Here is a 27,565-nt window from a genome sequence, read left to right on the forward strand (position 1 = left end):
AGAGAGAGAGAGATCATTCTTATACTAAAGCATAAATTTCAAGCACTCACTGTCCAAGGCCTAATCATAACTATGATGGCCGATATTGCACCAAGCAATAGCAACATCCCAATGCCAACAAAGAGATAGACTCCACGAGAAAGTTTCCAATCATCATCTTTCCTGCAAATATTTTTTCATGATAACATTAAGATAACAGTCATACCCCACAGACAAATCAAATGTAGTTTAGGCTAATCCAAGCTAGACTTTGTCGTTATGCTTACCATTTATATAAACCAGTAAAGAGTGAAAAAAGTGCAGGAATGCAAACCAAGGGAAGAAAAGCAGCTAGAAAATCAGCCTCCATTGGGATTCTGTCCTCTCGAGAATTCACCACCCCCCAATATGATGCACCACAGAATGTAACAAGAACAACTGCAGCAAAAGAGAGAAGCATGGTGGGGGGGGGGGGGGGGGGGGAGTTCTGTTATTATGATGTTTCATGAAGAAATTAGGTACCTCATGCAAACTGGGCAAGACCAACATCAACAAATAAACATTACAGCAACACCATGTTAGTGCCAGTGCAACTTACTAGCAAAAAGGCCAACAGACATGGCAGATGATAATGAGAATCGGTATGTTGCGAACCATGCCACAATAGGCAACACGGCAGTAAATAGTAAAGCAATTGCTGAAGCTAGTGCCCAGCCAAGATACATAGATGTTGCATAAGGAGAATAGGAGCTTTTCTGATCTCCATCCCATCCCTTGTAGCCTAAATCATCTAAAGGCTTTGCAGATACTATTGCACCAAGAGCCAAAACCGACCCAACAAATATCAACATGCTACCAGCAAGGAGAATTCGCTGAAAAAAGAAAAAAATATATGAACAATGACATATCAACACATAGATATCATGTGTAGGTGAAATGCAGTAATTTCGTAAATCACTTAAAAGAAAAAAGTTTAAATTTAACTCATCTGCAGAACCAACTAATGGGCCAGAAATGCTCATCTACTTAAAATATTAAAAGAAGAAAGACACAAGTGCCCCTCATAATATGAAATGCAAATCATAATTATGGCATCTATACATATTTAACAACAAATTACCAATGATAGATGTTACTTTAGGCCTAGAAGTGCTAGAGATAGTCTATAGCATAACCATAGTCAACAAGCATCATCCATCTTTCTGGAATTCAATGATCCTCTATTTCTTTTTAAAAAAGTATGAATCTACAGACTCACAAACCCCAACAGTCCAACTAGTTCTGCATCAAGTTTTCCGTCATCTATTGCAACCTCTAATCTTTGTTGCATAAGCACACCATCTCAATCAAAGTTTATCACATGATCCTTATCCTGTTCAACTAAAACCTCCTACAGCCCTGTCTTTTCTGTCCATTTTCATACAATGCAACCCACTTCATCAATTCATCTCCCCCCTACTCATCATATGCTTATAAACCCACTATATTACATACCATTCAAAATCATAGACAGCGCTAAACTATTTTCTTCAACAACATAATTCCTCTTACATGTGATCATTACTGAAAGAACTTAGGGTTGGCTATTTATGATCCAAACCTACCGACTCGACCTACAATTGACCCAAAATAAACAGGTTTGGGTTTGGCATAAGGAGGTTTGGGTCGTTAACAGGTTGCCCTGATTTGATTCGGTTATTAAATGGGTATGTTCAGGTTTGGAATCCCAACCTATCCAACCTGTTTCAGCCTGTTTAATAATTGGGACCAATTGACATAGTTACAATCAAACCTATCTCGTAGTCGTTTAACCAAGAAAGACATGTTTATCGATTTAAGGCCTATTTAGACCATTTAGGACCGTTTAACCTGTCATCATGGGCCTGACCTGATCTGACCTGCTTTGTAAACAATTTGTGTCAGGTCAGGTTACTTGTTTAATAAACAGGTCAGGTTCAGTTTTAGATTTCTGACATATTTTATAAATGGGCCAGATTCAAAATGACACATTTTCTCTAGTACCTATGTCTCAACCAGACATGATGCAACCTATTGCTACCCCTGTGAAAAATTACTCAACACATTAAGATCACGTCTGTTGGTAAAGCAGTAGCCTGATCCTACAGATGAATACAAAGTCTATGATCATAATACCGCATATGGAAAAAATGTGTACAGTGTAACAACTATAAATGAAATAAATTGCATGTTCACGTACAAGTATCCCCCCCCCCCTTCTCCTTTTCAGTCCTCTCTCAAGCCACACTCTTTAAGGCATAGCCTAGATATGGCCGGTAAAACATGCAAGTAGTGGAACAATAATGGAAAAGTGGTGATTAATCTCAATGTACTTGGTCCGCTAGTGAAACATTAAACAGAACTCTGGCAATCACAGAAGAATGAGGTGGATGGAAGGATGAAGGCTGAAGAGTCATATTTCGCCTAGAAGGCAACGAAGGCGGGCAACTCAAAGTCTCAAACATTCATCAATGGCAGGAAGCTCTCATGGTATCTTATTTTTGACCATGAGACAGTTTGCAACACCTTGTTTCCTCAACATACTTGCTCCCCAAAAGATGAGGAAATCAACAAGACAAAGTAAGTTGAGAAAGAACCATGATCTATGATGACAACAGCCCCATTAGCACTAAAGCAACATTTGAAGTTGAAGCAAGGATGAGGAAAGAAGCAAGATGGCATGTTCAGGAGTGCCCTAATGATGCAGCAAGAAAAAGAAGAGGCGATTTGATTGATGAGGTTGCACTTCGAAGATTAACTTGCAAATAGATGTAAACTGGATTGAAGAACCCTTTGCTTGGTGGAGGAAATTCTCTTGAAAAATTTTATTAATATGTCAAAAGGCTACCCCTTACAATATATTATATGTATATTTATAGGACATGATCCCTAACCCTAATTCAAGCATTAAACCCGATACAGAATCATACTCGAAATTAGACTCGACAATGAGGAAGCATGCTAGAGTTATTCCACTACAAATATGGAAACCTGGCTAAAATTTGATATTGTTTGTAATGAAAGATTTATAAGAAAATCTATCGAAAATCTCGGATGCTTGGCATGATCTAGCTGGTCATAGTTCCTGTTGGCTGCACCCTATGTTGTATCAACGAACCATTGCAGAGGGTCCAAAAGAACTTCTAGATAATGAGTGATAAATTTTAATGACAATCTGACCAACCACATATTGCAAAGGTATTGTCGAGACCTGGGCTATGGGACAGGTGGGTAAAGATGACCATGAACAAGCTACTGATGACACTTCTGAAATTGCTGAACAATTTACTATTGTTAGGCCAAAGTCATCATTATCCAACCTCAAAATTGGAACATTACATTGTCATTGAATAAGCACTAAGTCCAATAGAAAAGATGAAAAGACAAGTCATGGGGCTTACAAGGACCAAAGAAATCATAGATTATTTGCATAATGGAATGCAAGGCGCCAACAAAATAAGCTCCCAATATGAAGAACATACTGATATCCAGCACAGAGGTGGTCAAGTAGATCAACATCCACTTAATGAGATAGGGTAGATTCTAGCCTTATTTAGGGGAATAGATGCTTCACAACAGTGGGACAAAATATCCGGTGTATCTCCACTGCATAAAGTATCAGATGTAGCTCCATTGAGTATTCTGGGTTGGACTATCCAAGAGGGACACAGATAGACAGCTACATAGGTCAAGGACGTCTACTATTAAAAAGCACCCTTCATCGGAGAAGCCAACACTGTTGATGGCCATTGTTCCTTAATTGTTAATTGCTTGATGAGAAAGAAACCAAGCAACCTTTCGCACCAACACAAAGGCCAAAAATTACATGATGTCTCGCATGGATGTTACATTGGTTCAACACCACTTCTCATTCCTCAAACTTCATGCTCCACTTTCTACTCCTCAAATTGACTTGATTAAACTTTTGTTTCATGATCCATTTTCATTGTTTATGTGCATATATTATGTTGCTCTGCGTACTCAGCACCTAATGTGTCTTCAGGAAGCAAAAGATACAGGTTGACCATAAGTTGGTTGGACATTCCATAGTTTTCTCACATGATAATCACAAGAGAAAGAAAGCATGATCGCTTCTAACATAATCTCTTTCTTATTTCGACAATATGCAATGTCTTGCTTACTTAGAGTCACAATGCGGAAGTCTAACATATATTCCTAGAAATGGTTGCTGCATAACTCTTCCAAATATCCTGCTTCTCTATTTCTCTCTTCACCTCTTAAAAAATCTGCTCTTACGTCAGAATAAACCAAAAAATCTCCAAAAGCAGCTGTACATATGCATTAAATGTGTCAAGATCTAGTAGCCTGTAATGGACTCTTGAACCTAATCAACTTATATTACATACACTACAACCACACCAAGCACTTGACCTGCTGGTTGGATTTATAACAAACAATACACCAACGTCCACCTGAAGACCTATTTTATCCACATTATATCAGCCAGAGAATAAGTTATGTACATGGCACAGCATTGTGTAATTTTTAACAAAGGTGCAGCGTACAATAGCACAGTATCGTGTAATTTTAAACAAAGGTGCAGCAAGGGGCACTGACCCTTTCTTTCCATCTAGAATGACACACAGAAGATTCAATAATATCTTCATTTAAGAGAATGAAAACTGCAGTCAAAAGAAAATTAATGGTACCAAGAATCAAGTAGCACACTATTATGTACACAAGAAACTGTTAACAATTAAAGGAAAAAGAGTTAGTGACAGACAGGATAGAAGATGAATGAAACTCACTTATATCCATAATTCCACATTAAAAACTCTAAGTTGAAAATGTCATTTTACATAAATATCAAGGCATGCACGGTCATAAAGGAAATACATTCATCAGACAGGTTAACTTGCTTTGTAAAACTGAGATTCAGCTACAACCAAGAAAAGAGAAAGAACATTTACTTGTAATGAGAAACAAAGCTATAAAGTGAATGAATGCACAAACTGTGTGATAGCAGCTGAAGCATGAAAATATGCAATTATTGTTAGAATAACAACTATCATTACATCGCCAGGAATGTGATGGTCCAATTAAATAATCTCAAAAGCAATTCAAATATAGCACAGAGGTCTTGGCCACAAATGACAGCAGAAGTAGGAGTGATAAGTCCATGGTAGTGTCAGGCATGTGATTCTGTAGGTCAGTTTGATGCCAGACTCCGTTGTTTACTTGTGCATGTGCATGTCTTTGTTTGAGAAAGATGGCTGCTTTATGTGACAATGAAAAAATGAATGGCTAATGCAATTATGCTCGCATACCATTACTGAATAATGAGGAACGAAAAGTAGTATGTAGGATATCAAGTTGGAAAAAGTTACAATTCTGACCTCCTTCCTTCCTGGAGTTTGTTGAGCGTTTCTGAGACTCTCAAACCCTCGTGAAATCCAGAAACGATAGCCATTCCGAATCCATATTGGAATCGCAACAGAAAGGCATATCACCATTATTGGGACAGTCAAAGCCAAGCCCAGTATAACAGATGATTTGCTGCATAGTCATATGCAGAAGTAAATAACATAACAAAAGTGAGAAATAAGAGAAGTTAGTATGAAATTAAAAGGTAAACAAAAATAATTGATGGAAAAACCAACGCAAATAACATACATTCAAACTGACTGGTGGAAAGACAAATTTGCACAAATGAAATTGCCAAACAGAAAAACAGAAGAGAATATTTCAGTAATTGCTTTTGCTTCATGTAAAACAGCAGCACAAGATTTAGAAAATCTGGCATATGAGCTTAATGAACACAATCAAATGCAAACAAACATTCAGTACAAAAACAAGCTTTATATTGAACACCAAACAGATTATTACTAAATTAATGAGATGCCAATAAATCCAACTCAAGTAAATCATCGTAACTTTTTCAAAACACTAATTTGTATGTAAACATTCAAGACAAAATGATTTACCAAACATGGAACGAACCCCTGGAGTTAAAAGGAATTGGGGGAAAAAGAGCACAAATACCCAATAAAACATGAAAGAATGGATATAGTATTGTACCCCCACTCCCACTCAAAAAATAAATAAATAATTAACCAAAATAAACTGTAGCTCCAACTGCAGACGTATTCATAGCATCGGCATGAGAATCAACTATAATCAGGTTAGACAACTATTGACACAACCTTGCATCAGCAGTTTTAAAGTCTATGTTGGTCAGCACTTCGATGCCACATGAATTGGCATAGAACACGGAATGGATATATTAGAAGTGGTAGTATATGAATATCATAATGAATAGAGATGATGTTTGTTTCACATTACATGCTATACACAGTCTTATAACAGTGTAAAGTAGCTCCTTATTTTTTAAAGTAGCTCTTTATTTTTGTACATAATTTCCTATTTTTCTTCATTCATCTACTCTGCACATTCTTTACTTGATGATGATGCAAACTGAAAGGAGATGATGATGCTAATAAATACAGTTCAAACTGAATGGTGGACAGCCAAATTTGCACAACTGAAATCATCAAACAGAAAAACTATAAGAGAATATTTCATTAATGGCTTTTGTTTCATGTAAAACAGCAGCACAAGGTTTAGAATGTCAGACTTATGAGCTTCATGAACACAATCAAATGCAAGCAAGCATTCAGGAGTTGAACAACCAGTGTTCCCTAGACACGGGACATGGGTATCAACTATCAAGTGCCCAAGTGTCTCAAAGAATCTGACATAGTGTGGACACAACTGCACAATTTACAGGCATATACATATACATATGCATACATTCATACAAGGTGCGTCGTCTCAGTACTAAACCCCATACCGGTACCACCCTAATATAATGTCAGTACACGGTTAAGTATGATACAGCTCGGCACACCGAAAGTTGGTACGGTACAGTACCGCATACCGTTCGGTACTGGTACAGTGCGCTCGGTATGGTACGGTATCAACTGGTATGGCAATACTTGATTCATATATACATAGAGAGAGCTTTGATTAAAATTATTTTGATTGTTGAATCATTTCTATGGGCTTCAAAATGCTTCGACAGCTAGACTGTATGCAGCAACAATTTTGGGTGGTAATGCATTAATCCCATGTTACCACAAGCCTGGTAGGAGGTCCAATACACATGGAATATTTTGACCTTACTTTTATTAGGCCTCGCCCATACACTCAGGGAAATGTCACTGCCTCTTTCTTGCTTTCTTTCTTTCTATCATGAGTCCCTATTCACCCAAAACCTTGGGTATAAGGGCATTGCAGAGAAGGATCGGTAGTGAATCCCCTCTGCCTTCAAGCAGCGATCAGGGTTTACAGCCTTGGAAACCATGCCATCTGCCATAGCTTGAGGAGGATGCAGAGCAGAGAAGCAGGGATCCCCTCTCACCCCTTCCCCCCTCTCCTTTTTTCTTTTGTTCTTTCTTTTTGCTCATTCATGCATCGACAACCATGAGAGAGAGGGGGGTTCACCCAAATCACAGAAAGGAGGAGGACAGCAGTGTCCAGGTAACACTCTGAACAATTACTCAATCCACTCATAGCAGCCTAAGGATATAAACTTGGCAACCTTATGATATGTCAGGAACAGACTAGAAACACGTCATGTCAACAGCACAAGGCAAACCACAAACTCATCAATGATTATAAAGATTACATTATGTACTTAGTCCAGTAGTGTTAAGGACCACCATTTTATTTTCCAAATAAGACAGATGAATTTATCAGACCAAAAGAGGGAAGTTATCCTGAGAAGCTTGTACTAAGGATTAAGAATTTGACTAAGAAAACCTAAAATCACTCCCATAATGGCATATCTGTAACTATTTGTGGGTCATTTTTGTAAACATAGAGAAGTTAAATGGAACATCTATAGATACCCCAGCAATTCCCTTGAGGATCAAAAGAAGTTTTACTTCATCAATTCACTACAATGGTGGAGCTGCATAAAAACAGAAGTCCGGTATATAATTCAGTTTAATGAATCTTATATTGTGATGAAGTTTTATATCAATAATTTGGGTTTTGGCAAATAACAGGTTAAAAGTTCAGGCTCCATCCTACCTTTCAAACCATAGCCTTGTCTCAGATTATAGGACCATTTTCTCATTCATAAATATATAAACAACCTTAATTTATCCACTTACTAGAGTAGGCATATTTATGCTGTTATTCACCTCTTCCTGAGCCAGTAGAAACAAACAATAAAGTGAATGGCTTTCCAGGTAATTCCAACATTTCGTATAAAAAGGGAACTAAAGTCAATCAGACTTGCCTCTGAAAGGAGACCAAGACATTTGTATCTTTTCCTAATTGAGTTCACCAATTTTATTTAGAGATTTTGGCATCAGCAATTCTAACGCTGCTTGCTATACATATGGAGGCTCGTTTTTTACCTTGGAACAACCCAAGTTGAGCTGCTGAGTACACATGGTGAAAAATTTGGAGGGAAAGAAATAGTGTGGTGTTCCAGATAGGGAATACATCACAAGTTCCTAAGTTTGGTTGTAAGGGTGACTCAATTGGGCTATCTTTCCTTGTGTTTTATCATTTTGGTTTTTTGTTCTTCCTCTTTTTTGCAAAATCATATCTTACAAACTCGTTTTAAAGTGGACTATCATAATCATTTGAAAGCAAAAGTAGGCCATAGCTCATAAAAGCATAATCGAAACAATGCTGAATCTATTCAAAAGTAATGCAATCATGTGATAGTATTGAAAGATCCCAGTGCAAACCATATATGGCGAACATGTATTCGCTTTACTTATGAACAGGGCATTTAATGCATAATGAGGTTAAGTATAACGCTTGGGGTTGGGGGGCAGACAAATAGATGTCTGCCATGAGAAGAAAGAAAATATACATACCTTAAGAAAGAGAGAAGAAGACCAACACAAGTACTCAGAAGCCAAGCGATAAAACCACACTGAAGATATAAAACCAAGTCAGAAATAACAATGACAAAATAGTAGACAAGATGAAATAAAGAAGTAGACAGCTGTAGAAATATGCATTTATTTAATTCACATAGTCAAAGCAGGAATAGAAGAAAAAAATATTCAATAGGGAAGAAGGACATCAAACATTGGAAAAGGATTTATCAGTACTGAGAGTCATGCAGAAAATCATTATTTCGGTTCCGTGAAAATAATTAATTTGGTTGTTCTTGCAATATTATGGTACTTTAATGATTATTCTGGTTTTACTTATAACAGCTATCATGATGTTCAGCAAGTTGACTCGACACTCCAAAGTCGACTATGTCAACAAATGAAATGAACTTGCTGTACAGCTACCTATGTCAACAAACTACAGCGTCAGCAAGATTCAGCTAAATGTTCCATGTGGGGCATGTCATCAAGAAAATAAAATAATGCATCATTAAGAGGATACTGAGTGCACAATGTCTTTTTATATATTGAAGTGCAAAATACATTTATTCATCAATATAGGGCTATCCAAAATGGTTTATATTAGGAAAAATAAGATAATTAAGCTTCCATGTCTCTTTGAAGCAGTGGCAGACAGTTGCATATCTGTTTATGATAATGTGTGCCGTGATAAATGGATTGGCAGAGTACACAATTATTGGTGGTAAATTGGACATATGTAGTTGGTATTCCATGTGGTTGGTAGAAAAAGTAGGAAGTATGATATTTCATTCAGTTCATTGGTAGTAATTTTGGTATAATACACTTGAACTATCTGTGACAACTAAGAAGTCTAGTTCAGCATTTGTCCTTATCATCTCTTACGCAATCTAGAAAGTGCGAATTCTATAAATGAAGCTAGGATGACCATTGCAGTTGATACTCTTATCAAATAGTTTGCTGCTTGTTGACTTCAATCTACAAGCTGTAATATTTTAGCCAGTACCAACATAACTATAAAATTTTATAATATGTTTGACTTTGACTCTTTGGTTAAGCTAATATTTGGTCCGCAAGAAGGTGTACTGCCAAAACTTCTATTCTCTTATAAATTATAACAAAGTGAGGAATATCACCAATTAAGGTACTCCATTTTGCTTAAGAGGCCAACAAGATAGCGAACTCCCATGCTTAGGCAGGAGGGAGGATGACAGTACAAGCTTGGAAAGACTTTCCTCTAAATCCATTTATATCACAATGTCAGTCCCCTGTAGAAGGTGTTTTACTTGGTATTCAATACATTCTCACAGATAAAATTTTCTTATTTGCATTAATCAATACGACCGACATGCATACTAATTACCGACTTTATAAGAAATGACAACCTCACCAATGTTAGTCCTAAGACCCTTTTTATTGATAATTAGAGTCCTAAGACCTAAAACCGGCATATATTTTAAATTATTATGCTCTAGCAAAGGAACATGCAGTCTCAAAGAATAATGAAGCATGCAACTGAAGTCTATATGTAATTTCAAGATAATTCTTTGGCTTTTTTCTTTTTTGTCATTAGTCATTATAACATTTAGCAAAAAGATATTGACATACAGGACACTTTTAAACAAATTATAGCTGAAAAATAGAAGTTAGAAGCCAAATGAACCACACACTTCTTTACATTTATGAAAATAAAATAATGAGGATATAAATTGCATGTTGAAGTTAATCAGAAAAACAGAATTATCAAATGACCATGGCTGCATTCAGAAATACTAAGCAATGGGAATGTTTATATAATACTTATGATTAAGGAAATGAATGCTTGTCAATTTAGAATATACATAACTTAAGAAGGCTAGTGAATATAAACTAAAACATATAGACAGAAGCAAGTAAAAAAATGATGAGATTACATCATATATAATGTCATAAACTTCACTGTCAATGACAAAATGAGGATGATCACATTTCCCATAAAACATTGAAATATAATTACAATCTGAAACCTTATCGCAAATATTAGTTTACAAAAATATAAATATGCTAGACATCAAGATGTACAAGATGTTTGCACCACAATCATTTAAACAAATGGAAGTCCAGCACCTTACTTCAGCCTTTCTATATTATACTTGTTTTCCTTTTTCTCATAACAATTAGGAAATTCAGTTCCATGACCATATGGATTCACAATCCAACCAGCAAAGTTAGCTTCTTATATCCTAATGCAGAATACCAGTTAGAAACAAATTATTACTCCAGCAGGAATACAGCTCAAAATACAAACCAAAACACACCAAATGCCAGAATGAAAAGATTAATCTGTCTGCTAACTCCAAAATATCATCTTATCAGGGAAGAAGAAAAATAACATTTCCGATAGCTAAATAGCCTAATTCCCACATGAAATAGCATCTGAAATAAAAATATAACAAGCTATTCAGTTCACCTTGCGGAGTCTGGAAGTCATGGCCATTTCTTCTGCATGAAGAGAGCAGAGAAATGCCATGATGGAACAGACAACAGGGGAGAGAAGCAGAATAGAGAAACCAAATTCAAACTGCAGAAGTGCAGATCAAAGTAAATGATCAATATTTAACAACTATTCAAGTCTGCGATAATCTCAAAAGCTTGAAATAAAAACTCATGATTTTTGTTTTAAGGATCAAAGGATCTTTTTACCTGCTCATGTGTAGCATTTATAACTTTAACAGGCTTTGGGCGAAAAACTGCCACAATTACTGTTTCTACGATGAAGAGAAAAGTAAAAAGGAACCAAGCACGCTCTGGGGTGCCAACACTTTGGTGAAATATAAGCCTGGAAAGGTAAAGCCATTTTTCCAAGCCCTGGCGCCTAAGTTCTTCTGATAAAGATATTTGATTCAGGACAACAATATCCGCTCTATCTGAATCAGTGACAGCAACATCTGTGGCCTCTTGATGATCTCTATCTGCATCTAAACTACTTCTCTGCAATAACGCTAAAATCCTAGGATCCAAACCCTTCTCCTTCAGCATGAAAGCAAAATTTGGATCCAGACCTTTATCTTTTAGCAGACTCATCAACTCATGATCTCCTCCTGCTTTTCTCTTCAACATAGATGTGATCCTTGGATCATGTAGCCTGTCATGGAAAACTAGAGCTAAATTCAAATCCAATGCTTGCTGATTTGTTGAAGTAGCAACTGATCTCCTTGATTCACAGCCTTGGCTCTCCAATCCACAGCTAGAGCAAACAAGCAGCGAGCTCTTGTGATCAAAATGTCTATCAGCAGATGCTGTGACCATTTCAGAATCCTGAACAATACAACGGCATGAATTGCTACGTAATGCTAAACTTGCCCTGCCGCTGTCTATGTTCTTGTCACAATTGACACCTTCTTGGCAGCTACGGGAGCGACCAAGAAGCCAATTGTTCCAATTGCTGCCAACACTAACAAAGTGTGAGTTACTTCTGCAGATAGCCTTGATAGCACTACCATGCTGACCTGCTTCAACACTACTGCTACTACGTTTCACACTGGATCCACAACCTTCAGAAGAACCTGAAGAACTACTTTGTCCTTTTCGTAGGAATCCTTCTCGTAGGCGTATTACAGTGCTTCTTAAAGCATCTCTTCTTGCAACCAAGGGGTCTGAGACAGATAGGCGACGAGAAACAGCAGCAGCCAATAACACCGACGCTACAAAAGCATAACTTATGCAATGTCCCAAGTACCTAAAGATAGAAATAATTTAACTTAACAGTAGCATCCAAAAATAGTCATCTACAACCATACATATTAAATAAAACTGTGCATGAAGATAAATGTCTACCAGTAATGCACTCCAAAGCAGATAAGAAAAATCCTCGACATTCCAGCAACAAACAATGCCAGCACTCGACTTTTGAGTATCTCAAACCCAAACAAGCATGCTCCCATATTCCAGTCTGTTACAAGTGAAACAGATATGCAGCTTCAAAAAGATATTCATGGGTATCAATACTATGTGTGTATATGTATGTATGTATGTATGCATATACAGGTGACCAAAAAAACTACCCAGAACAATAACAGCGACTGAAGTTATGGCCCCCAACCAATGTGCTTCCTTAGCTGTCAAACCATATAAGATGGAGTACACAAGAAGTACGAGCAGTGAACCAACATAGAGGAGTCCTAGATGTAAAGCCCTATGGTAAAAAAACAAGATTAGAATGGACAAAAATATACTAGAACACAAAAGAATAAGATGGTAAGCCACCATGTATTATGAAACAGCCAACATAGCAGAATACATTGAAAAGTTCTATGATAAAACTAGGGTTCCACACTGGTTTATACTATATTCATCTCTTCATAAATAAAACATCATGAATGAGTAGAAGAACTTATAGCTTGGACTTGCCTACGGGATTTCCGCATGTACAACTCATTTGGATCTGGTGGGTCAGGCAAGCAAGCAACAGGACCCACTTCAATACAATCAGAATATGCAAATTTGTAAGACCTTCGCACATAATCATCCACATCAAATCCAGCTCCTGATACATAAGTATTTATAAAAACATTAGGCACAAGACCTCATGTATTTCTATATAAAAAAAGAGAGAAAGTTTAAGGATCTCAAAGAAAAACATAAGGAAAAACTGTAATTACCATTGAAAACCATTCTGCAAATGAATAACATGTTGATTGCTAGTGCTATAGCAGACACGCCAAAGAAGAATCCAGATGGTGAATATCGCTCGGAGGCACTTGCACCAGCTGTGACATAAACAGCGCAAAGTTCGTATGCACAAAGTAGAGCTACAGCCAGGAGAAGAAGATACGCAACTGCTCCTGCAATGAGAAAACTAATAACTAGTGATGCTGTGTAGTTGTTTTTACTGATTATTAAATGGCATATCTATCTCTTAAGTTATAGTAATAGCATTATGATGACCAAAAGAAAGATGAGAATGCATTCCTTTTGATAGAACAAATGCAACAATAGCATGATCACTTACTTGTGGAAAGTTAACTAATTTAGTGTTATGTGCATGCACAGCATAAGGCCAATCAACTAATAGCTCAAAAGGTTGTTCCTAATAGAAAAGGAAAAGGAAAATCTTCATTACTAAAAGAGATCTCAAGACTCAACAAGAAGCTCAACATTGACGCCATAATTAATATATTTATAAAAAAATACATTATTAAATGTCTCTAAAATAGGTCATATCCAAGACCTCATATCTTAGATATGAACATGGCAGACAAGACCTTGTGGAGGACATTCATCAAGCTATTAAGCTTAAAAAAATTCATCTTATAGGTTCTGTTATTAGATTTGAGAAGAATTAAAGCAGTGGATTGCTAGTGAACATTAAATTTTGCATTTAATGTTGCACATTAGTATATCTTAGGGACATATGCAGTGAACAAGTAGTACACAAAATATAACTGATCATACAACCATGGGCATAATCCGAACATTACCAGCAGAGATGCCACTCTGTAGGCATTACTTCATACAAGCATTATTGTCTTGATTTTATGATTAAAAATCCATATCATCCACATATTGTGAATTTTCATCTATTTATACTTTTCTTATTCAAATTTCATGAAGCACTATAGACATTGTAGATGTTATCAAGGCAATCACCTGTGTGTGCTCTCGAATTAAGCATGTCATTCATGTCTTGCCATTGTCTTATATAAACAACAAACCCCCATCTCACAGTCATTCAATTTGCCCAGTAGTTATTATGATGGCATCCAAAGAAGGTTAAATCTAGTGCTCCCTTCAAACCACAGGAAGCATTATGGGAGAGAGGATAAAATAAGTGTGGAGAATAGGAAAGAATCAGCTAAACAGCATATGCACCAGTAAATTAAAACAAAAAAAAAAAAAATGCAACTCCAAATGGGTGAAAAGAAATCACATGACGAAAGAAGCAGATGGCAAGAATATTTACCGTCAATAATTTTTTAGTTAAATTGGAAGCGAATTGTTCAAAAGAAAATTTTACAATGCTTGAACTGAAATAGCATGTCAAATTCTAAGACCTTTCACAGGTGCAAGAGAATGAAAACAATCCAAATTACTACATAGTCAATACTATTGACGTAAAAATGCAGAATCTAAAGAAAGAGTGGAAATTTACATACTTGAGCTTTGCCATTGTGTTCTCCACCAAAGCATTATAGAATAGAAGGCCAACAAAAGAGCTGTGCCAGCCATTATTACAGCCAATCCAATTATATTCCGACTCAAAAGTGCAATAAGTATACTTCCCCATACTATTACAACTGCAATGGGAGAAAGAACAATCATCCATGCAAACATAGATAGAGAACTGCAGACTGCACTTAATTGGGGCCCTTGGATAATTTCTGGCCATTTTCTTGCATATATCCAACTGAGGATTGAAGAATGTAAAATATATAAGTGGACAGAAATCAAATTTGACAAGCAACAGTTGCAGGCAGTCTACTGTGAAATCATCATATAGATAAATACATGTCACAAGGGCTGAAAACTGATAAGAACCACCCTAAAATCTTAGTTGATTTTGCCTAAAAGCAAGAGCCGAAAATTAAATGCAAAGCCACAGATTTCACAGGCATGCAGATAAATAACCTTCAACATAACTATCAGTTTGCACATTACATCAATAATTTAAAATAGATATAACTATCCAGGCATGACATAGAGAAACAGAGAATGATAACAATAACAATGCACATTTGACTTAGCCTAAAGCATCAACTTGGAATTCGTTTTATGAATCTATTTATGTCCCAACAAGTTTTCAGTACATTGTACAATCACCCCTAAACCTGGCATCAACACAATGCAAATTCATCAAAAGTGACTAAATCAGGGTATTTATAAGCAAGAGTAGTGCCTTCAAAAAAACTTGGATAACCAGTCAGCAAGTAGGGAATCTACCTGACTGGTTTTACTCTAATTTGGCTACTGCAGATAGGAAGCAACCATCTGAGACTCTTTGGACAGAAGGAGTCTAGGAACATTGATGGGTCATATCAATTAATACAGCCACTTCCAGAAAATTGATATAATGCGAGGATCTCATTTTAACTTAAAGTCTTAAACATAAAATTATGTTTCGGAGCATAAAAAAGATATTTGACAGTAAAATTATACACATAAAATAACCAATAAAACTTGACTATTTGATATTTTATTACTAATTCAAACAAATTATATAGGCTTTAGTCATCAATTTCCAGATCAAGAATATTGAAATAATAAAAATAATTCAACTACCCACAAAAGTAATTAATCTAGATAGAAAAACAAGGACCCTAAATAGAAGATATTGGACTCCAAATTGAAAGCCTTTGCATCCTAATGTCAACCCAAAGATTTTTGAAAAAAAGCATCACCATCCACCACTACCGCCACCACCATCATAAAATTATGATTCAAAACTAGAAACCTACTTCAAAATAAGTTAGTCCAAAAGACATGAGCATGTTTTCTAGCATATGGGTTAAAAATACACCCATTTTACTTGAATTGGACAAGGAGTCCCTTTCGTGCATTAAGAAACAATGGAATATGGGTTTTCCCATTGTCAAGAAGAAACATAGATTAATTTCAAGATTGAAATTTAGGGGAAAAGAAATTTTGTACATACGCCCCTCAATATTTTTAAGTAAAATACTTGCTTTTATCATTGTTCAGAACTTCAGATGAAGTCTTCCCTTGTTTATAGAGCGACAGGCACATAAGATGTGCATTATCATGATAGGAGTGGCAATCAAAATTTCCCTATAGGTGACTCCAAAAATCCTTTGTTCCCAAATTTCATCCTCTGTTTTCTATTGCTATTTTTCACACCCAAACTGGACAACCAATTCTCACTCTATCCCTCTCTAGAATTTCTTTCATGCCCCACCCTAATTTATTTCGAAAAAAAGTGCTAATTTCAACTTTGTATACATTGTGCATGGGCAGAGCATCTTCTTTGTAGTTAGGGCATTTCTTCCTTAACAAGGCGAATAACTCCTCCAAACAATCAGACAGATTCGGGACCATAGTACAGTATGTACCTCAGCACCTTGTAAGAGAGCTTGCACTGACCTTCTTTTTTTATATAAAGAGAAATTCCAATTAAGAGCAAACTATCCATTGGCAAGTCAACTAGGTTTCTGCACCATTTACTGTTGACGTTTTTTAGTATTTTATCCGTAAACCAAGTAAGGGCTTTCATCCAAGCGACATATCACCAGAAAAGAAGCAAGCACCTCCTCAACTTCCAGAACATACTTTGAGGCTTATTATTCTAATGATTTTGAAGTTTCTACTGATAAAGTTAAAGAGGATGTGCACTTCTCATTTAGTCACCAAACTTGTTACTTCATGCTTTGACTCTAAACCATAGCCAATTATTATCTTATCCATTACTAAGCCTATGAACTTAGCCAATTATCTTATCCATTATTTTATATTTATATACCATTAAGCCTACAAACTTATTCTCAGAAAAACCGGAAGAAAATAATAAAACGAAATAGGAAGCATTCATGCAATGACATGCAGGAACAAATATATCTTGTCAAAAGGGAACACATAAAGGGGAATTAGAAGAATAGACATTGTAAGAGTAGACATCGGCTGAACAGGATCGTGTGCGATTTGAAACAAAACTAGCTTCCAAAGAAAATATGCAAGCTTAAAGTTTGGCTGCTTCAGCACATTCGATTTAATGTGACACTCCATTCAAGATGGGAGATCACTGTCAATGACTGTTATAGAAAAGCAAAATGATTGTCCTAGCTGAATGTGAAGAACATACTTACCCTTAGAGAAAGCTTAAAGAATTCTACATGGGGAGAAGAAAGAAATATATTCTGTAAATTAGGCAGGAAAAATTAACCCATGGTCATAGACAGTCCCCTCGACCATCAATTCATCCATCCAAATCAGAGGGCCATATCTCAAGGGTTCCATGAATACATGATGGTTTTGTTGAATTCAGTTCTCGTGTTTGGGTGATACAAAAGGAATTTAAATATGAAGAGAACTAAATGACATACTTTTTATATCAGAATATATAGTCTTTTCTCGAGGAATGGCGAGATAAGATTGTCAAGCCTGCCAGAACATGCCATGAGATGGCTGTTTCATTGACTTTATGGTAAGTTTGATAATGTGCATTTCTAATTATGAATGCTTGCCGCTATCTCCGTGCATGCAATAAATAAGTGAAGGTTGCAGATTTTGAAATTCTGTCACAAAGTGGATAATAATATCTGTGAAAGGTCATCCTCTAATAGACAGAATAATTCTGCTAGATTATCCAATTAACTTGACCGCCCAATCATGATTCATTATTAAATTGATCACATGCCAGAAATAATTGTCATAATGATGCCAAAACAATGGCCAGAATCCTTTCTAAAGTGATCTGCAATGGATATGCAGCATCTAGGAAAAAAACGTCTGGCTAGATTGAGGGCATAGAGAATCATTAATTAGGACCAATGCTACCATCATGTTGATGTGTGCACGGACACTGTGAGAACAAGCAGAACAAGAACTAATCAAAAAAAAATATATAAGGAGATCTTTGCAGAGTCTGGAATTGAATAAGGACATGGCCCTTGATATGAGTAATGAATAGGAGGAAGTCATGGAGCTGACTTCTAAAATGTGGGATATGGTTATAAGTTCGGCCAGTTCTAAAGTCATGAGACAGCATGAAAATATTTATACAAGTAAATATCGAAATGTCTTGTTTGTCTATTGGGTTATAAATTCGGGTAACCAAGCATGATGGTATTTACTCATAATTATAAGTTAAGTTATTCATTTAATGCTTGACTAAAGCTGAAGCCGATCCATAACCACTATCCGCAACAACACCAGCAGTAGAACAAAAATAGCACCAAAAGGTACAATTGGCGTATACAGACAATACCTATATATCCTCCAAGGCCGCCAATTTACAGCCCACAGAATCCAAACACTGAGAGGACTTAGGATGGAGAAAAGAGCTCCGCAGAAACTGCATGCTAGAACGACCTGAAGATGCTCGTCCCCTTCCATGCCCCCTCCCCCCACCGTTTTCAAATCAAACCATGGAACTAAAAGTCTGCAGGAAAGCAAGAGAAACAGAAAAAGATTCAAGCTTTGGAAAAATATGAACCAAATTAAACAATCCAAGACCAACTAGTATCCACGTCAGCAACTCTAGCTCTACTAGGCACAGATTTGCTTCTAACCAAAAGCAACCCAGAGCAACAAAATACTTCCGTTATTTTCCCCATCCAGAGCTTCCAAAAACCAGCATTTTCTTTCCCCGAAACGCCAAAGAAAGGAACAGAGACAACCCAAAAAATTTCAAGAAGACACCCTCGGGAAACCCTGCGAAAGGGATGATATAGGACAAGACTCTCCAATAGCGAAAAGGGGCAGCACAAATCTTGATCGATCCCAGAAACCCTGTGATCAAAAATGATGGGAGGAGGAGCTAGAGCTAGGCGGAGACAGAGGAGAGTTAGCTAGACGGGGGAGGGCAAAAGCCGCACCTTTTTGCTCTCGGCGCACGAATCCTCTCCTCGGAAACCCTAGAAATCGAGAAAGAAAAAGAGACGGGGGTTTCTCACAGTGCCAAAACCCTCAGACTCGCGCGCGTAAGAGAGAGAGAGAGAGGCCAGTGGGAAGACAGGGTGACGTTGGTCAATTTCTATGCTGAGGCAGCGAGAGGAGAAAGAGTTGAATTCAGGCAGTCTAAATTTGACTACCGATTATTTTAAGACCCCGAAATTCCATGTTACGGTGTTCCTCCCGTAGCTTTTAACTTAATCTTCCTCCTACCTACTTACATGCGCGTATACGCATGTACTTGGCGGAAGAACTAGCTTCCGTTGAAAATTTATACTAATATAAATAAACAATCATTTGATAGTTTTATATATTGACAGCATTTGGGGCTAAGGCGAATTCACGAAAAAAAATCTTTTTCTTTTTTCTTTTGTCTTTAAAGTCTTCTCTACAGTGGGCCGGACTAAGGCGAACTCTCTAGAAAGGTATTTTTTTTTTTCGGTAAGAGGCCTTCACTGCGGTGGGCCTTCTTTAGGCCGGGGCTTTAGGCGACCATCTTGGTCATCTAAGGATTAGGCCGGCCCTGATAACGACATAGCATTGTAACATTTGTTATGGTTTAACCAGAATTGAAAGATTGGTACATGTAGTATAAACAAACTAATCATTTCATAGCATTCCAGTCAAGACAGCCCACATGCCTAGTTTATATTTTATTATAAGTCATCAAAATCAAAATCTTGGTCAAAATATCTGTACTGAGTACTGAATTGTTTGTAAGCAAGAATGTGGAATGTGATTTTGGTGTTCTATGCTTCATGAATTTGAATTGTATATGCGTCTTAAAATTTATACAAGTAGTTATTTTTTGTCTTTTAAAACATTTAAACTGTATCAATGTAAAATGTGAAGAGTGGTTCAATGGCTACATGTGGTTATTTGGTAGAGAAACTTTGGTACTAAAGAATGATGGATGAAGAATGAAGATGTCATGTCTATTCCATCAAATGATATTTCTTTTTTCTTCCTGCGAGGAAACAAGTGATTTTTTCTCTAAAATTGATTCTCGAGGTTCAAAAGCATGACAAAAGTTCAAAGTCAAATGGAGTTTTTGTCCAAGAACTTGACCATAGCATTTGGACTATCCAACCTGTGAATGCATAGTACTCGGCGACAAGTGCATGTGACTTGCTTGCGTCACTCCGTGCATCACTCGAGATTGAACCTGGAACTTTTGGTTTTAACCCATTTAGGGCTTTAGACCGGGCCAAGCAAAGCCGTGGGAAAACGAAGGCCCGGTTCCTGCCAAGAAGAGTTCCAGTTCGGTTAATTAGAATATTCGTATATATGTAATCTTAAATTTAACCATAACCATTAGGCTTCGAGCATAGATTAATTTATAAAGATGTTTGCCAATGCGACGTATTAGTGCCCATAACTCTGGTGGCCTGGTATAAAAGTGAATAAAATAAGTAAAGAAGAAGGGAATATTGCGGGGATAGCTCAGTTGGGAGAGCGTCAGACTGAAGATCTGAAGGTCGCGTGTTCGATCCACGCTCACCGCAAATTAGTTTTAAATTAAAATTTTTAAAGGACTAATATTTATTTTTCAAATTATGTTGTCTTTTCAAATTTACAAAATATATGCAACAATCTATCTTAATCAAAAAAAAAAAATCCAAAAACTATGGACTAAACCTAAACTTTATAAATATAAATATTTATATATTTTTTTAATTTTTTGGTTTTTTTTTTCTAACTATTTGATGTCAAACTATTTTAACTTTTAGAATTTACACAAGAGTAGGCTAAAAACTACTATAGTATAAAACTCCAACAAGGGTGGCATTTTTGTTCGCTAAAATAAATAGTCTCATAGGTATTAATGTATTTGAATTTTTTATTGATCTTTATTTTGGATTGGAAGAGAGGAGATATATCTAAATTGATGCACCCAAATTTCAATAGTTATAATTTATTTTATCATTATTTGTTAATGAAGATTGCGAGTGGTTGTTTGTGAGAACTATATTAGTTGAATATTACGAGGACCCACGGTGGTGGCAAGGGTGGTGGAGGCGCTCCAAGAAGTGGCGCTTGGCGGCCAGCTTCCATCGGGTTCCCGAGATCCTCAAGGAAGGATGCAAATGCTATAAGATTTGAAGGCAGAAACTTTATTTTTAAAAGAAAAATATTAGAGCAGAAAACTCAGAGATTAAAGTCTCTACTTATTTTGCAAGAGAGATCATTTTCACATCTATATTGACATATCTTTCTATCATGCTCTCAAATTGCACGTCTATATTGGCATATCGTTCTATCAAGCTCTCAAATTGCACGTCTATATTGGGATATCTTTCCATGATACTTTTGAATTTCTATCATGCTCTCATTGCACATCTATATTGGCATATCTTTCTATCATGCTTTCAAATTTCTATCATGCTCTCAAATTACACGTCTGTATTGGCATATCTTTCTATTATGCTCTCAAATTGCATCACAAAAGATATGATATAGTAACCGTTTACCGATCGAAAATGCTTAAGCCCGTCTGTGGACAAAGCCACGGAGGAGCATTCCACTGCCAAAGCTAGTGCCACTGCACCCAAAGTTCAGGCTACGAAGATGGCCCCATAAAAGGCCCACCCAAAAGCCTTGGGAGGTCAGGAACAAGGTAACCATGATCATAGTCATCAGGCCTTGTCACTGCTACTTTCAAGAGATCATGATATAAATGACCTTCCATTATAACGTTTCGCCTCCTTTGCATTCTCGCCTCATATAATAAATAGCCTTCAAACATCATTTATTAGGCTTAACAAGACAAAACACAAGTTATTTGACATGATTAGCGTTCATAGAAGCTATTATAAATCATATATTCATATTTCTATGACATATCATTCTTATGTCCATAAGATAATATTTTCAAATTTTCTCTAATTCTATTTGTTGTCATAAGCTGGTATTGGACATTATCGATGCCGGTATATCCTGAATTCTCACTATGCGTACAATTGCAAACATAGAAAGTTTGTAAAAGAGATGAAAATTTGGGCACAGGCTAAAGGAAGCAAATCAGCAGGCAAAAATTAGGAAAAGGTGATAGGAAGCAGCATGACTGCTCAGCATCAAATTATAACCAAGACTAGCATATTTCTTTGGTTGGAGTTTTTCCTATTTTCCTGTACTTTCTATGCATGCTAGATGTTAGGCTGAGCTTTCTGAAACAAAATCACGGTATTATTGGAATGATGATGAGATAGCATTACCGTTATAGTAAGACTTCAAGTGAAATCCAGTGTGATGGGTGACATATTCTACCCATGCAGCTATCGATCTGATCCTTGGCTTATTAGTACAGGCAAGATGGCCTTCTTGTGAGTAGCGAATTTGACTGCAACATATTAGATAGCTCTGGAGAAATCACATGGTTGCAGTAGTTTATCAAGCAATTTAAGTATCAGTAAATCACATCATAGATAGATAACTAGGAACAAGCAGGGTTCAGCTCCCTAGCTACGTATTTGAAACCTACCCACCGCAAGCACTGGCTTATAAATATGGGTAGTTCACTAAACCTTTGAACGACATGCCATAGATGTATCAAACAGTCTCAAGCATGTGTTTTTTATATCTGCATCAGTCCATCTTCCTCGAGACTCTGGTTGAGCATTACGGGCTCATTTGGTTCGCGGGAAAAGAAGGAAGGAAAGTGTGGTCAACGGAAAAGTAATGAGATGCCTCTTATTTTGTTGGAGTTTTCAAAGAAGAAAGATAGGAAAGTTGTATTTCCATGGGACTATGATTCCCATATTTCATGGAAAAAAATTTTCCATGAGAAAAATGGAAAAGTTACTTTCCCATGAGGTGAGAATCACTCAATTTTTATTTTTTCCCAAAGAGGTCCTTCAGCATTAAAGAAGCATTAAAGAGGCATTAAAGATCTAATTTTTATTAAGGGCATAATAGGAATTATACATAACTTTCCCAAGAAAATGGATGGCTAACCAAACATAAGCACTTTGAAAATTTGTCACTTTTCCATGATCAACCAAACATGCTAAAAGTACTTTCCTAGGCATCCTCTTCCTAGAAATTTGTTTCCCAGGAATCATATTCCTAAGAGGGAAAACGCTTCCCGCGAACCAAACGAGCCCTATGAGTCTACAAAGCTTTCGAAAGTACTCAATTCCAGTGCATTTACAGCCAATGGTGCTCTTGACCTGTCTTAGATGACACGATCATCATGCCTCCTATATAAATAATTTCATGGAATCCTCATGGAAACATCAAACATATGAGCTTCAATTTAGGAGACCAGTGCCTTCCTAAATTAAATCAGGACCTGTTTGCAGTCTAAAGTTGGCAATCAACGCCCAACCTCTCCTCCATGTGTGCTATGATTTAATATAAAAGTATCAAGAATCTGAATCCACCTTAAAGATTCCACAAATCCATGGCATTCCATTCCCACAATTTTACAATGACAAACAAATAAAATTTGTTCTTTGGATCTGATTCCATGTTACATGTAGCACGACTTAAGTACTGCACCCTGGGCTACCAAGCCAACACAACTACAGCTTATTTTAGTCTCTATATGCAGCTTGAGAGTAGAGAAAAAGGAGTGATGAAGACATTCTTTGTTGTGAAGGCTGAGAGATAAGTTGGCGCTCAGATACTGCAGGAACAGACCATGAAGGAGCCCGCCAAAGCCAGCAATAACACCACCAATTCTCAAGCCTGAAGCCAACCATGGGAAAGGCCGAGCTGATTGTATCAAACAGTCTCAAGCATGTGTTTTTTATATCTGCATCAGTCCATCTTCCTCGAGACTCTGGTTGAGCATTACGGGCTCGTTTGGTTCGCGGGAAAAGAAGGAAGGAAAGTGTGGTCAACGGAAAAGTAATGAGATGCCTCTTATTTTGTTGGAGTTTTCAAAGAAGAAAGATAGGAAAGTTGTATTTCCATGGGAATATGATTCCCACATTTCATGGAAAAAAATTTTCCATGAGAAAAATGGAAAAGTTACTTTCCCATGAGGTGAGAATCACTCAATTTTTATTTTTTCCCAAAGAGGTCCTTCAGCATTAAAGAAGCATTAAAGAGGCATTAAAGATCTAATTTTTATTAAGGGCATAATAGGAATTATACATAACTTTCCCAAGAAAGTGGATGGCCAACCAAACATAAGCACTTTGAAAATTTGTCACTTTCCCATGATCAACCAAACATGCTAAAAGTACTTTCCTAGGCATCCTCTTCCTAGAAATTTGTTTCCCAGGAATCATATTCCTAAGAGGGAAAACGCTTCCCGCGAACCAAACGAGCCCTATGAGTCTACAAAGCTTTCGAAAGTACTCAATTCCAGTGCATTTACAGCCAATGGTGCTCTTGACCTGTCTTAGATGACACGATCATCATGCCTCCTATATAAATAATTTAATGGAATCCTCATGGAAACATCAAACATATGAGCTTCAATTTAGGAGACCAGTGCCTTCCTAAATTAAATCAGGACCTGTTTGCAGTCTAAAGTTGGCAATCAACGCCCAACCTCTCCTCCATGTGTGCTATGATTTAATATAAAAGTATCAAGAATCTGAATCCACCTTAAAGATTCCACAAATCCATGGCATTCCATTCCCACAATTTTACAATGACAAACAAATAAAATTTGTTCTTTGGATCTGATTCCATGTTACATGTAGCACGACTTAAGTACTGCACCATGGGCTACCAAGCCAACACAACTACAGCTTATTTTAGTCTCTATATGCAGCTTGAGAGTAGAGAAAAAGGAGTGGTGAAGACATTCTTTGTTGTGAAGGCTGAGAGATAAGTTGGCGCTCAGATACTGCAGGAACAGACCATGAAGGAGCCCGCCAAAGCCAGCAATAACACCACCAATTCTCAAGCCTGAAGCCAACCATGGGAAAGGCCGAGCTGATTGTATCAAACAGTCTCAAGCATGTGTTTTTTATATCTGCATCAGTCCATCTTCCTCGAGACTCTGGTTGAGCATTACGGGCTCGTTTGGTTCGCGGGAAAAGAAGGAAGGAAAGTGTGGTCAACGGAAAAGTAATGAGATGCCTCTTATTTTGTTGGAGTTTTCAAAGAAGAAAGATAGGAAAGTTGTATTTCCATGGGAATATGATTCCCACATTTCATGGAAAAAAATTTTCCATGAGAAAAATGGAAAAGTTACTTTCCCATGAGGTGAGAATCACTCAATTTTTATTTTTTCCCAAAGAGGTCCTTCAGCATTAAAGAAGCATTAAAGAGGCATTAAAGATCTAATTTTTATTAAGGGCATAATAGGAATTATACATAACTTTCCCAAGAAAGTGGATGGCCAACCAAACATAAGCACTTTGAAAATTTGTCACTTTCCCATGATCAACCAAACATGCTAAAAGTACTTTCCTAGGCATCCTCTTCCTAGAAATTTGTTTCCCAGGAATCATATTCCTAAGAGGGAAAACGCTTCCCGCGAACCAAACGAGCCCTATGAGTCTACAAAGCTTTCGAAAGTACTCAATTCCAGTGCATTTACAGCCAATGGTGCTCTTGACCTGTCTTAGATGACACGATCATCATGCCTCCTATATAAATAATTTCATGGAATCCTCATGGAAACATCAAACATATGAGCTTCAATTTAGGAGACCAGTGCCTTCCTAAATTAAATCAGGACCTGTTTGCAGTCTAAAGTTGGCAATCAACGCCCAACCTCTCCTCCATGTGTGCTATGATTTAATATAAAAGTATCAAGAATCTGAATCCACCTTAAAGATTCCACAAATCCATGGCATTCCATTCCCACAATTTTACAATGACAAACAAATAAAATTTGTTCTTTGGATCTGATTCCATGTTACATGTAGCACGACTTAAGTACTGCACCATGGGCTACCAAGCCAACACAACTACAGCTTATTTTAGTCTCTATATGCAGCTTGAGAGTAGAGAAAAAGGAGTGATGAAGACATTCTTTGTTGTGAAGGCTGAGAGATAAGTTGGCGCTCAGATACTGCAGGAACAGACCATGAAGGAGCCCGCCAAAGCCAGCAATAACACCACCAATTCTCAAGCCTGAAGCCAACCAAGGGAAAGGCCGAGCTGATTGTATCAAACAGTCTCAAGCATGTGTTTTTTATATCTGCATCAGTCCATCTTCCTCGAGACTTTGGTTGAGCATTACGGGCTCGTTTGGTTCGCGGGAAAAGAAGGAAGGAAAGTGTGGTCAACGGAAAAGTAATGAGATGCCTCTTATTTTGTTGGAGTTTTCAAAGAAGAAAGATAGGAAAGTTGTATTTCCATGGGAATATGATTCCCACATTTCATGGAAAAAAATTTTCCAAGAGAAAAATGGAAAAGTTACTTTCCCATGAGGTGAGAATCACTCAATTTTTATTTTTTCCCAAAGAGGTCCTTCAGCATTAAAGAAGCATTAAAGAGGCATTAAAGATCTAATTTTTATTAAGGGCATAATAGGAATTATACATAACTTTCCCAAGAAAGTGGATGGCCAACCAAACATAAGCACTTTGAAAATTTGTCACTTTCCCATGATCAACCAAACATGCTAAAAGTACTTTCCTAGGCATCCTCTTCCTAGAAATTTGTTTTCCAGGAATCATATTCCTAAGAGGGAAAACGCTTCCCGCGAACCAAACGAGCCCTATGAGTCTACAAAGCTTTCGAAAGTACTCAATTCCAGTGCATTTACAGCCAATGGTGCTCTTGACCTGTCTTAGATGACACGATCATCATGCCTCCTATATAAATAATTTCATGGAATCCTCATGGAAACATCAAACATATGAGCTTCAATTTAGGAGACCAGTGCCTTCCTAAATTAAATCAGGACCTGTTTGCAGTCTAAAGTTGGCAATCAACGCCCAACCTCTCCTCCATGTGTGCTATGATTTAATATAAAAGTATCAAGAATCTGAATCCACCTTAAAGATTCCACAAATCCATGGCATTCCATTCCCACAATTTTACAATGACAAACAAATAAAATTTGTTCTTTGGATCTGATTCCATGTTACATGTAGCACGACTTAAGTACTGCACCATGGGCTACCAAGCCAACACAACTACAGCTTATTTTAGTCTCTATATGCAGCTTGAGAGTAGAGAAAAAGGAGTGA

The 27,565-nt window shown here is 37.0% G+C and overlaps 1 protein-coding gene and 1 non-coding gene across 4 annotated transcripts in view; one reads left to right on the plus strand and one right to left on the minus strand.

Moving 5' to 3' along the window:
- LOC103705835 (calpain-type cysteine protease ADL1-like) overlaps positions 1-19,547 on the minus strand; it is a 33,692-nt gene extending 14,145 nt beyond the window's left edge. For all 3 annotated transcript variants that reach the window (XM_008789711.3, XM_017842453.3, XM_039134396.1), the window contains exons 1-14: positions 19,385-19,547; positions 18,775-18,948; positions 14,993-15,243; positions 13,499-13,681; positions 13,248-13,383; positions 12,902-13,032; positions 12,675-12,789; positions 11,541-12,576; positions 11,308-11,418; positions 8,856-8,914; positions 5,355-5,514; positions 578-851; positions 267-417; positions 51-162 (exon numbers count right to left, since the gene is read on the minus strand). In XM_008789711.3, the coding sequence (XP_008787933.1) occupies positions 51-162; positions 267-417; positions 578-851; positions 5,355-5,514; positions 8,856-8,914; positions 11,308-11,418; positions 11,541-12,576; positions 12,675-12,789; positions 12,902-13,032; positions 13,248-13,383; positions 13,499-13,681; positions 14,993-15,243; positions 18,775-18,902 (2,847 nt within the window). In that variant the 5' untranslated portion in view covers positions 18,903-18,948; positions 19,385-19,547. The remainder of the gene's footprint in view (positions 1-50; positions 163-266; positions 418-577; positions 852-5,354; positions 5,515-8,855; positions 8,915-11,307; positions 11,419-11,540; positions 12,577-12,674; positions 12,790-12,901; positions 13,033-13,247; positions 13,384-13,498; positions 13,682-14,992; positions 15,244-18,774; positions 18,949-19,384) is intronic.
- Positions 19,548-20,892: 1,345 nt separating this feature from the next.
- On the plus strand, positions 20,893-20,965 carry TRNAF-GAA. Its single transcript has one exon. It is a non-coding gene; the product is annotated as a tRNA-Phe (tRNA).
- Positions 20,966-27,565: the final 6,600 nt, after the last annotated feature.

This window comes from Phoenix dactylifera, chromosome 15 (genome assembly GCF_009389715.1).
Source record: "Phoenix dactylifera cultivar Barhee BC4 chromosome 15, palm_55x_up_171113_PBpolish2nd_filt_p, whole genome shotgun sequence".
In the NCBI taxonomy this organism is placed as follows: Eukaryota; Viridiplantae; Streptophyta; class Magnoliopsida; order Arecales; family Arecaceae; genus Phoenix; species Phoenix dactylifera.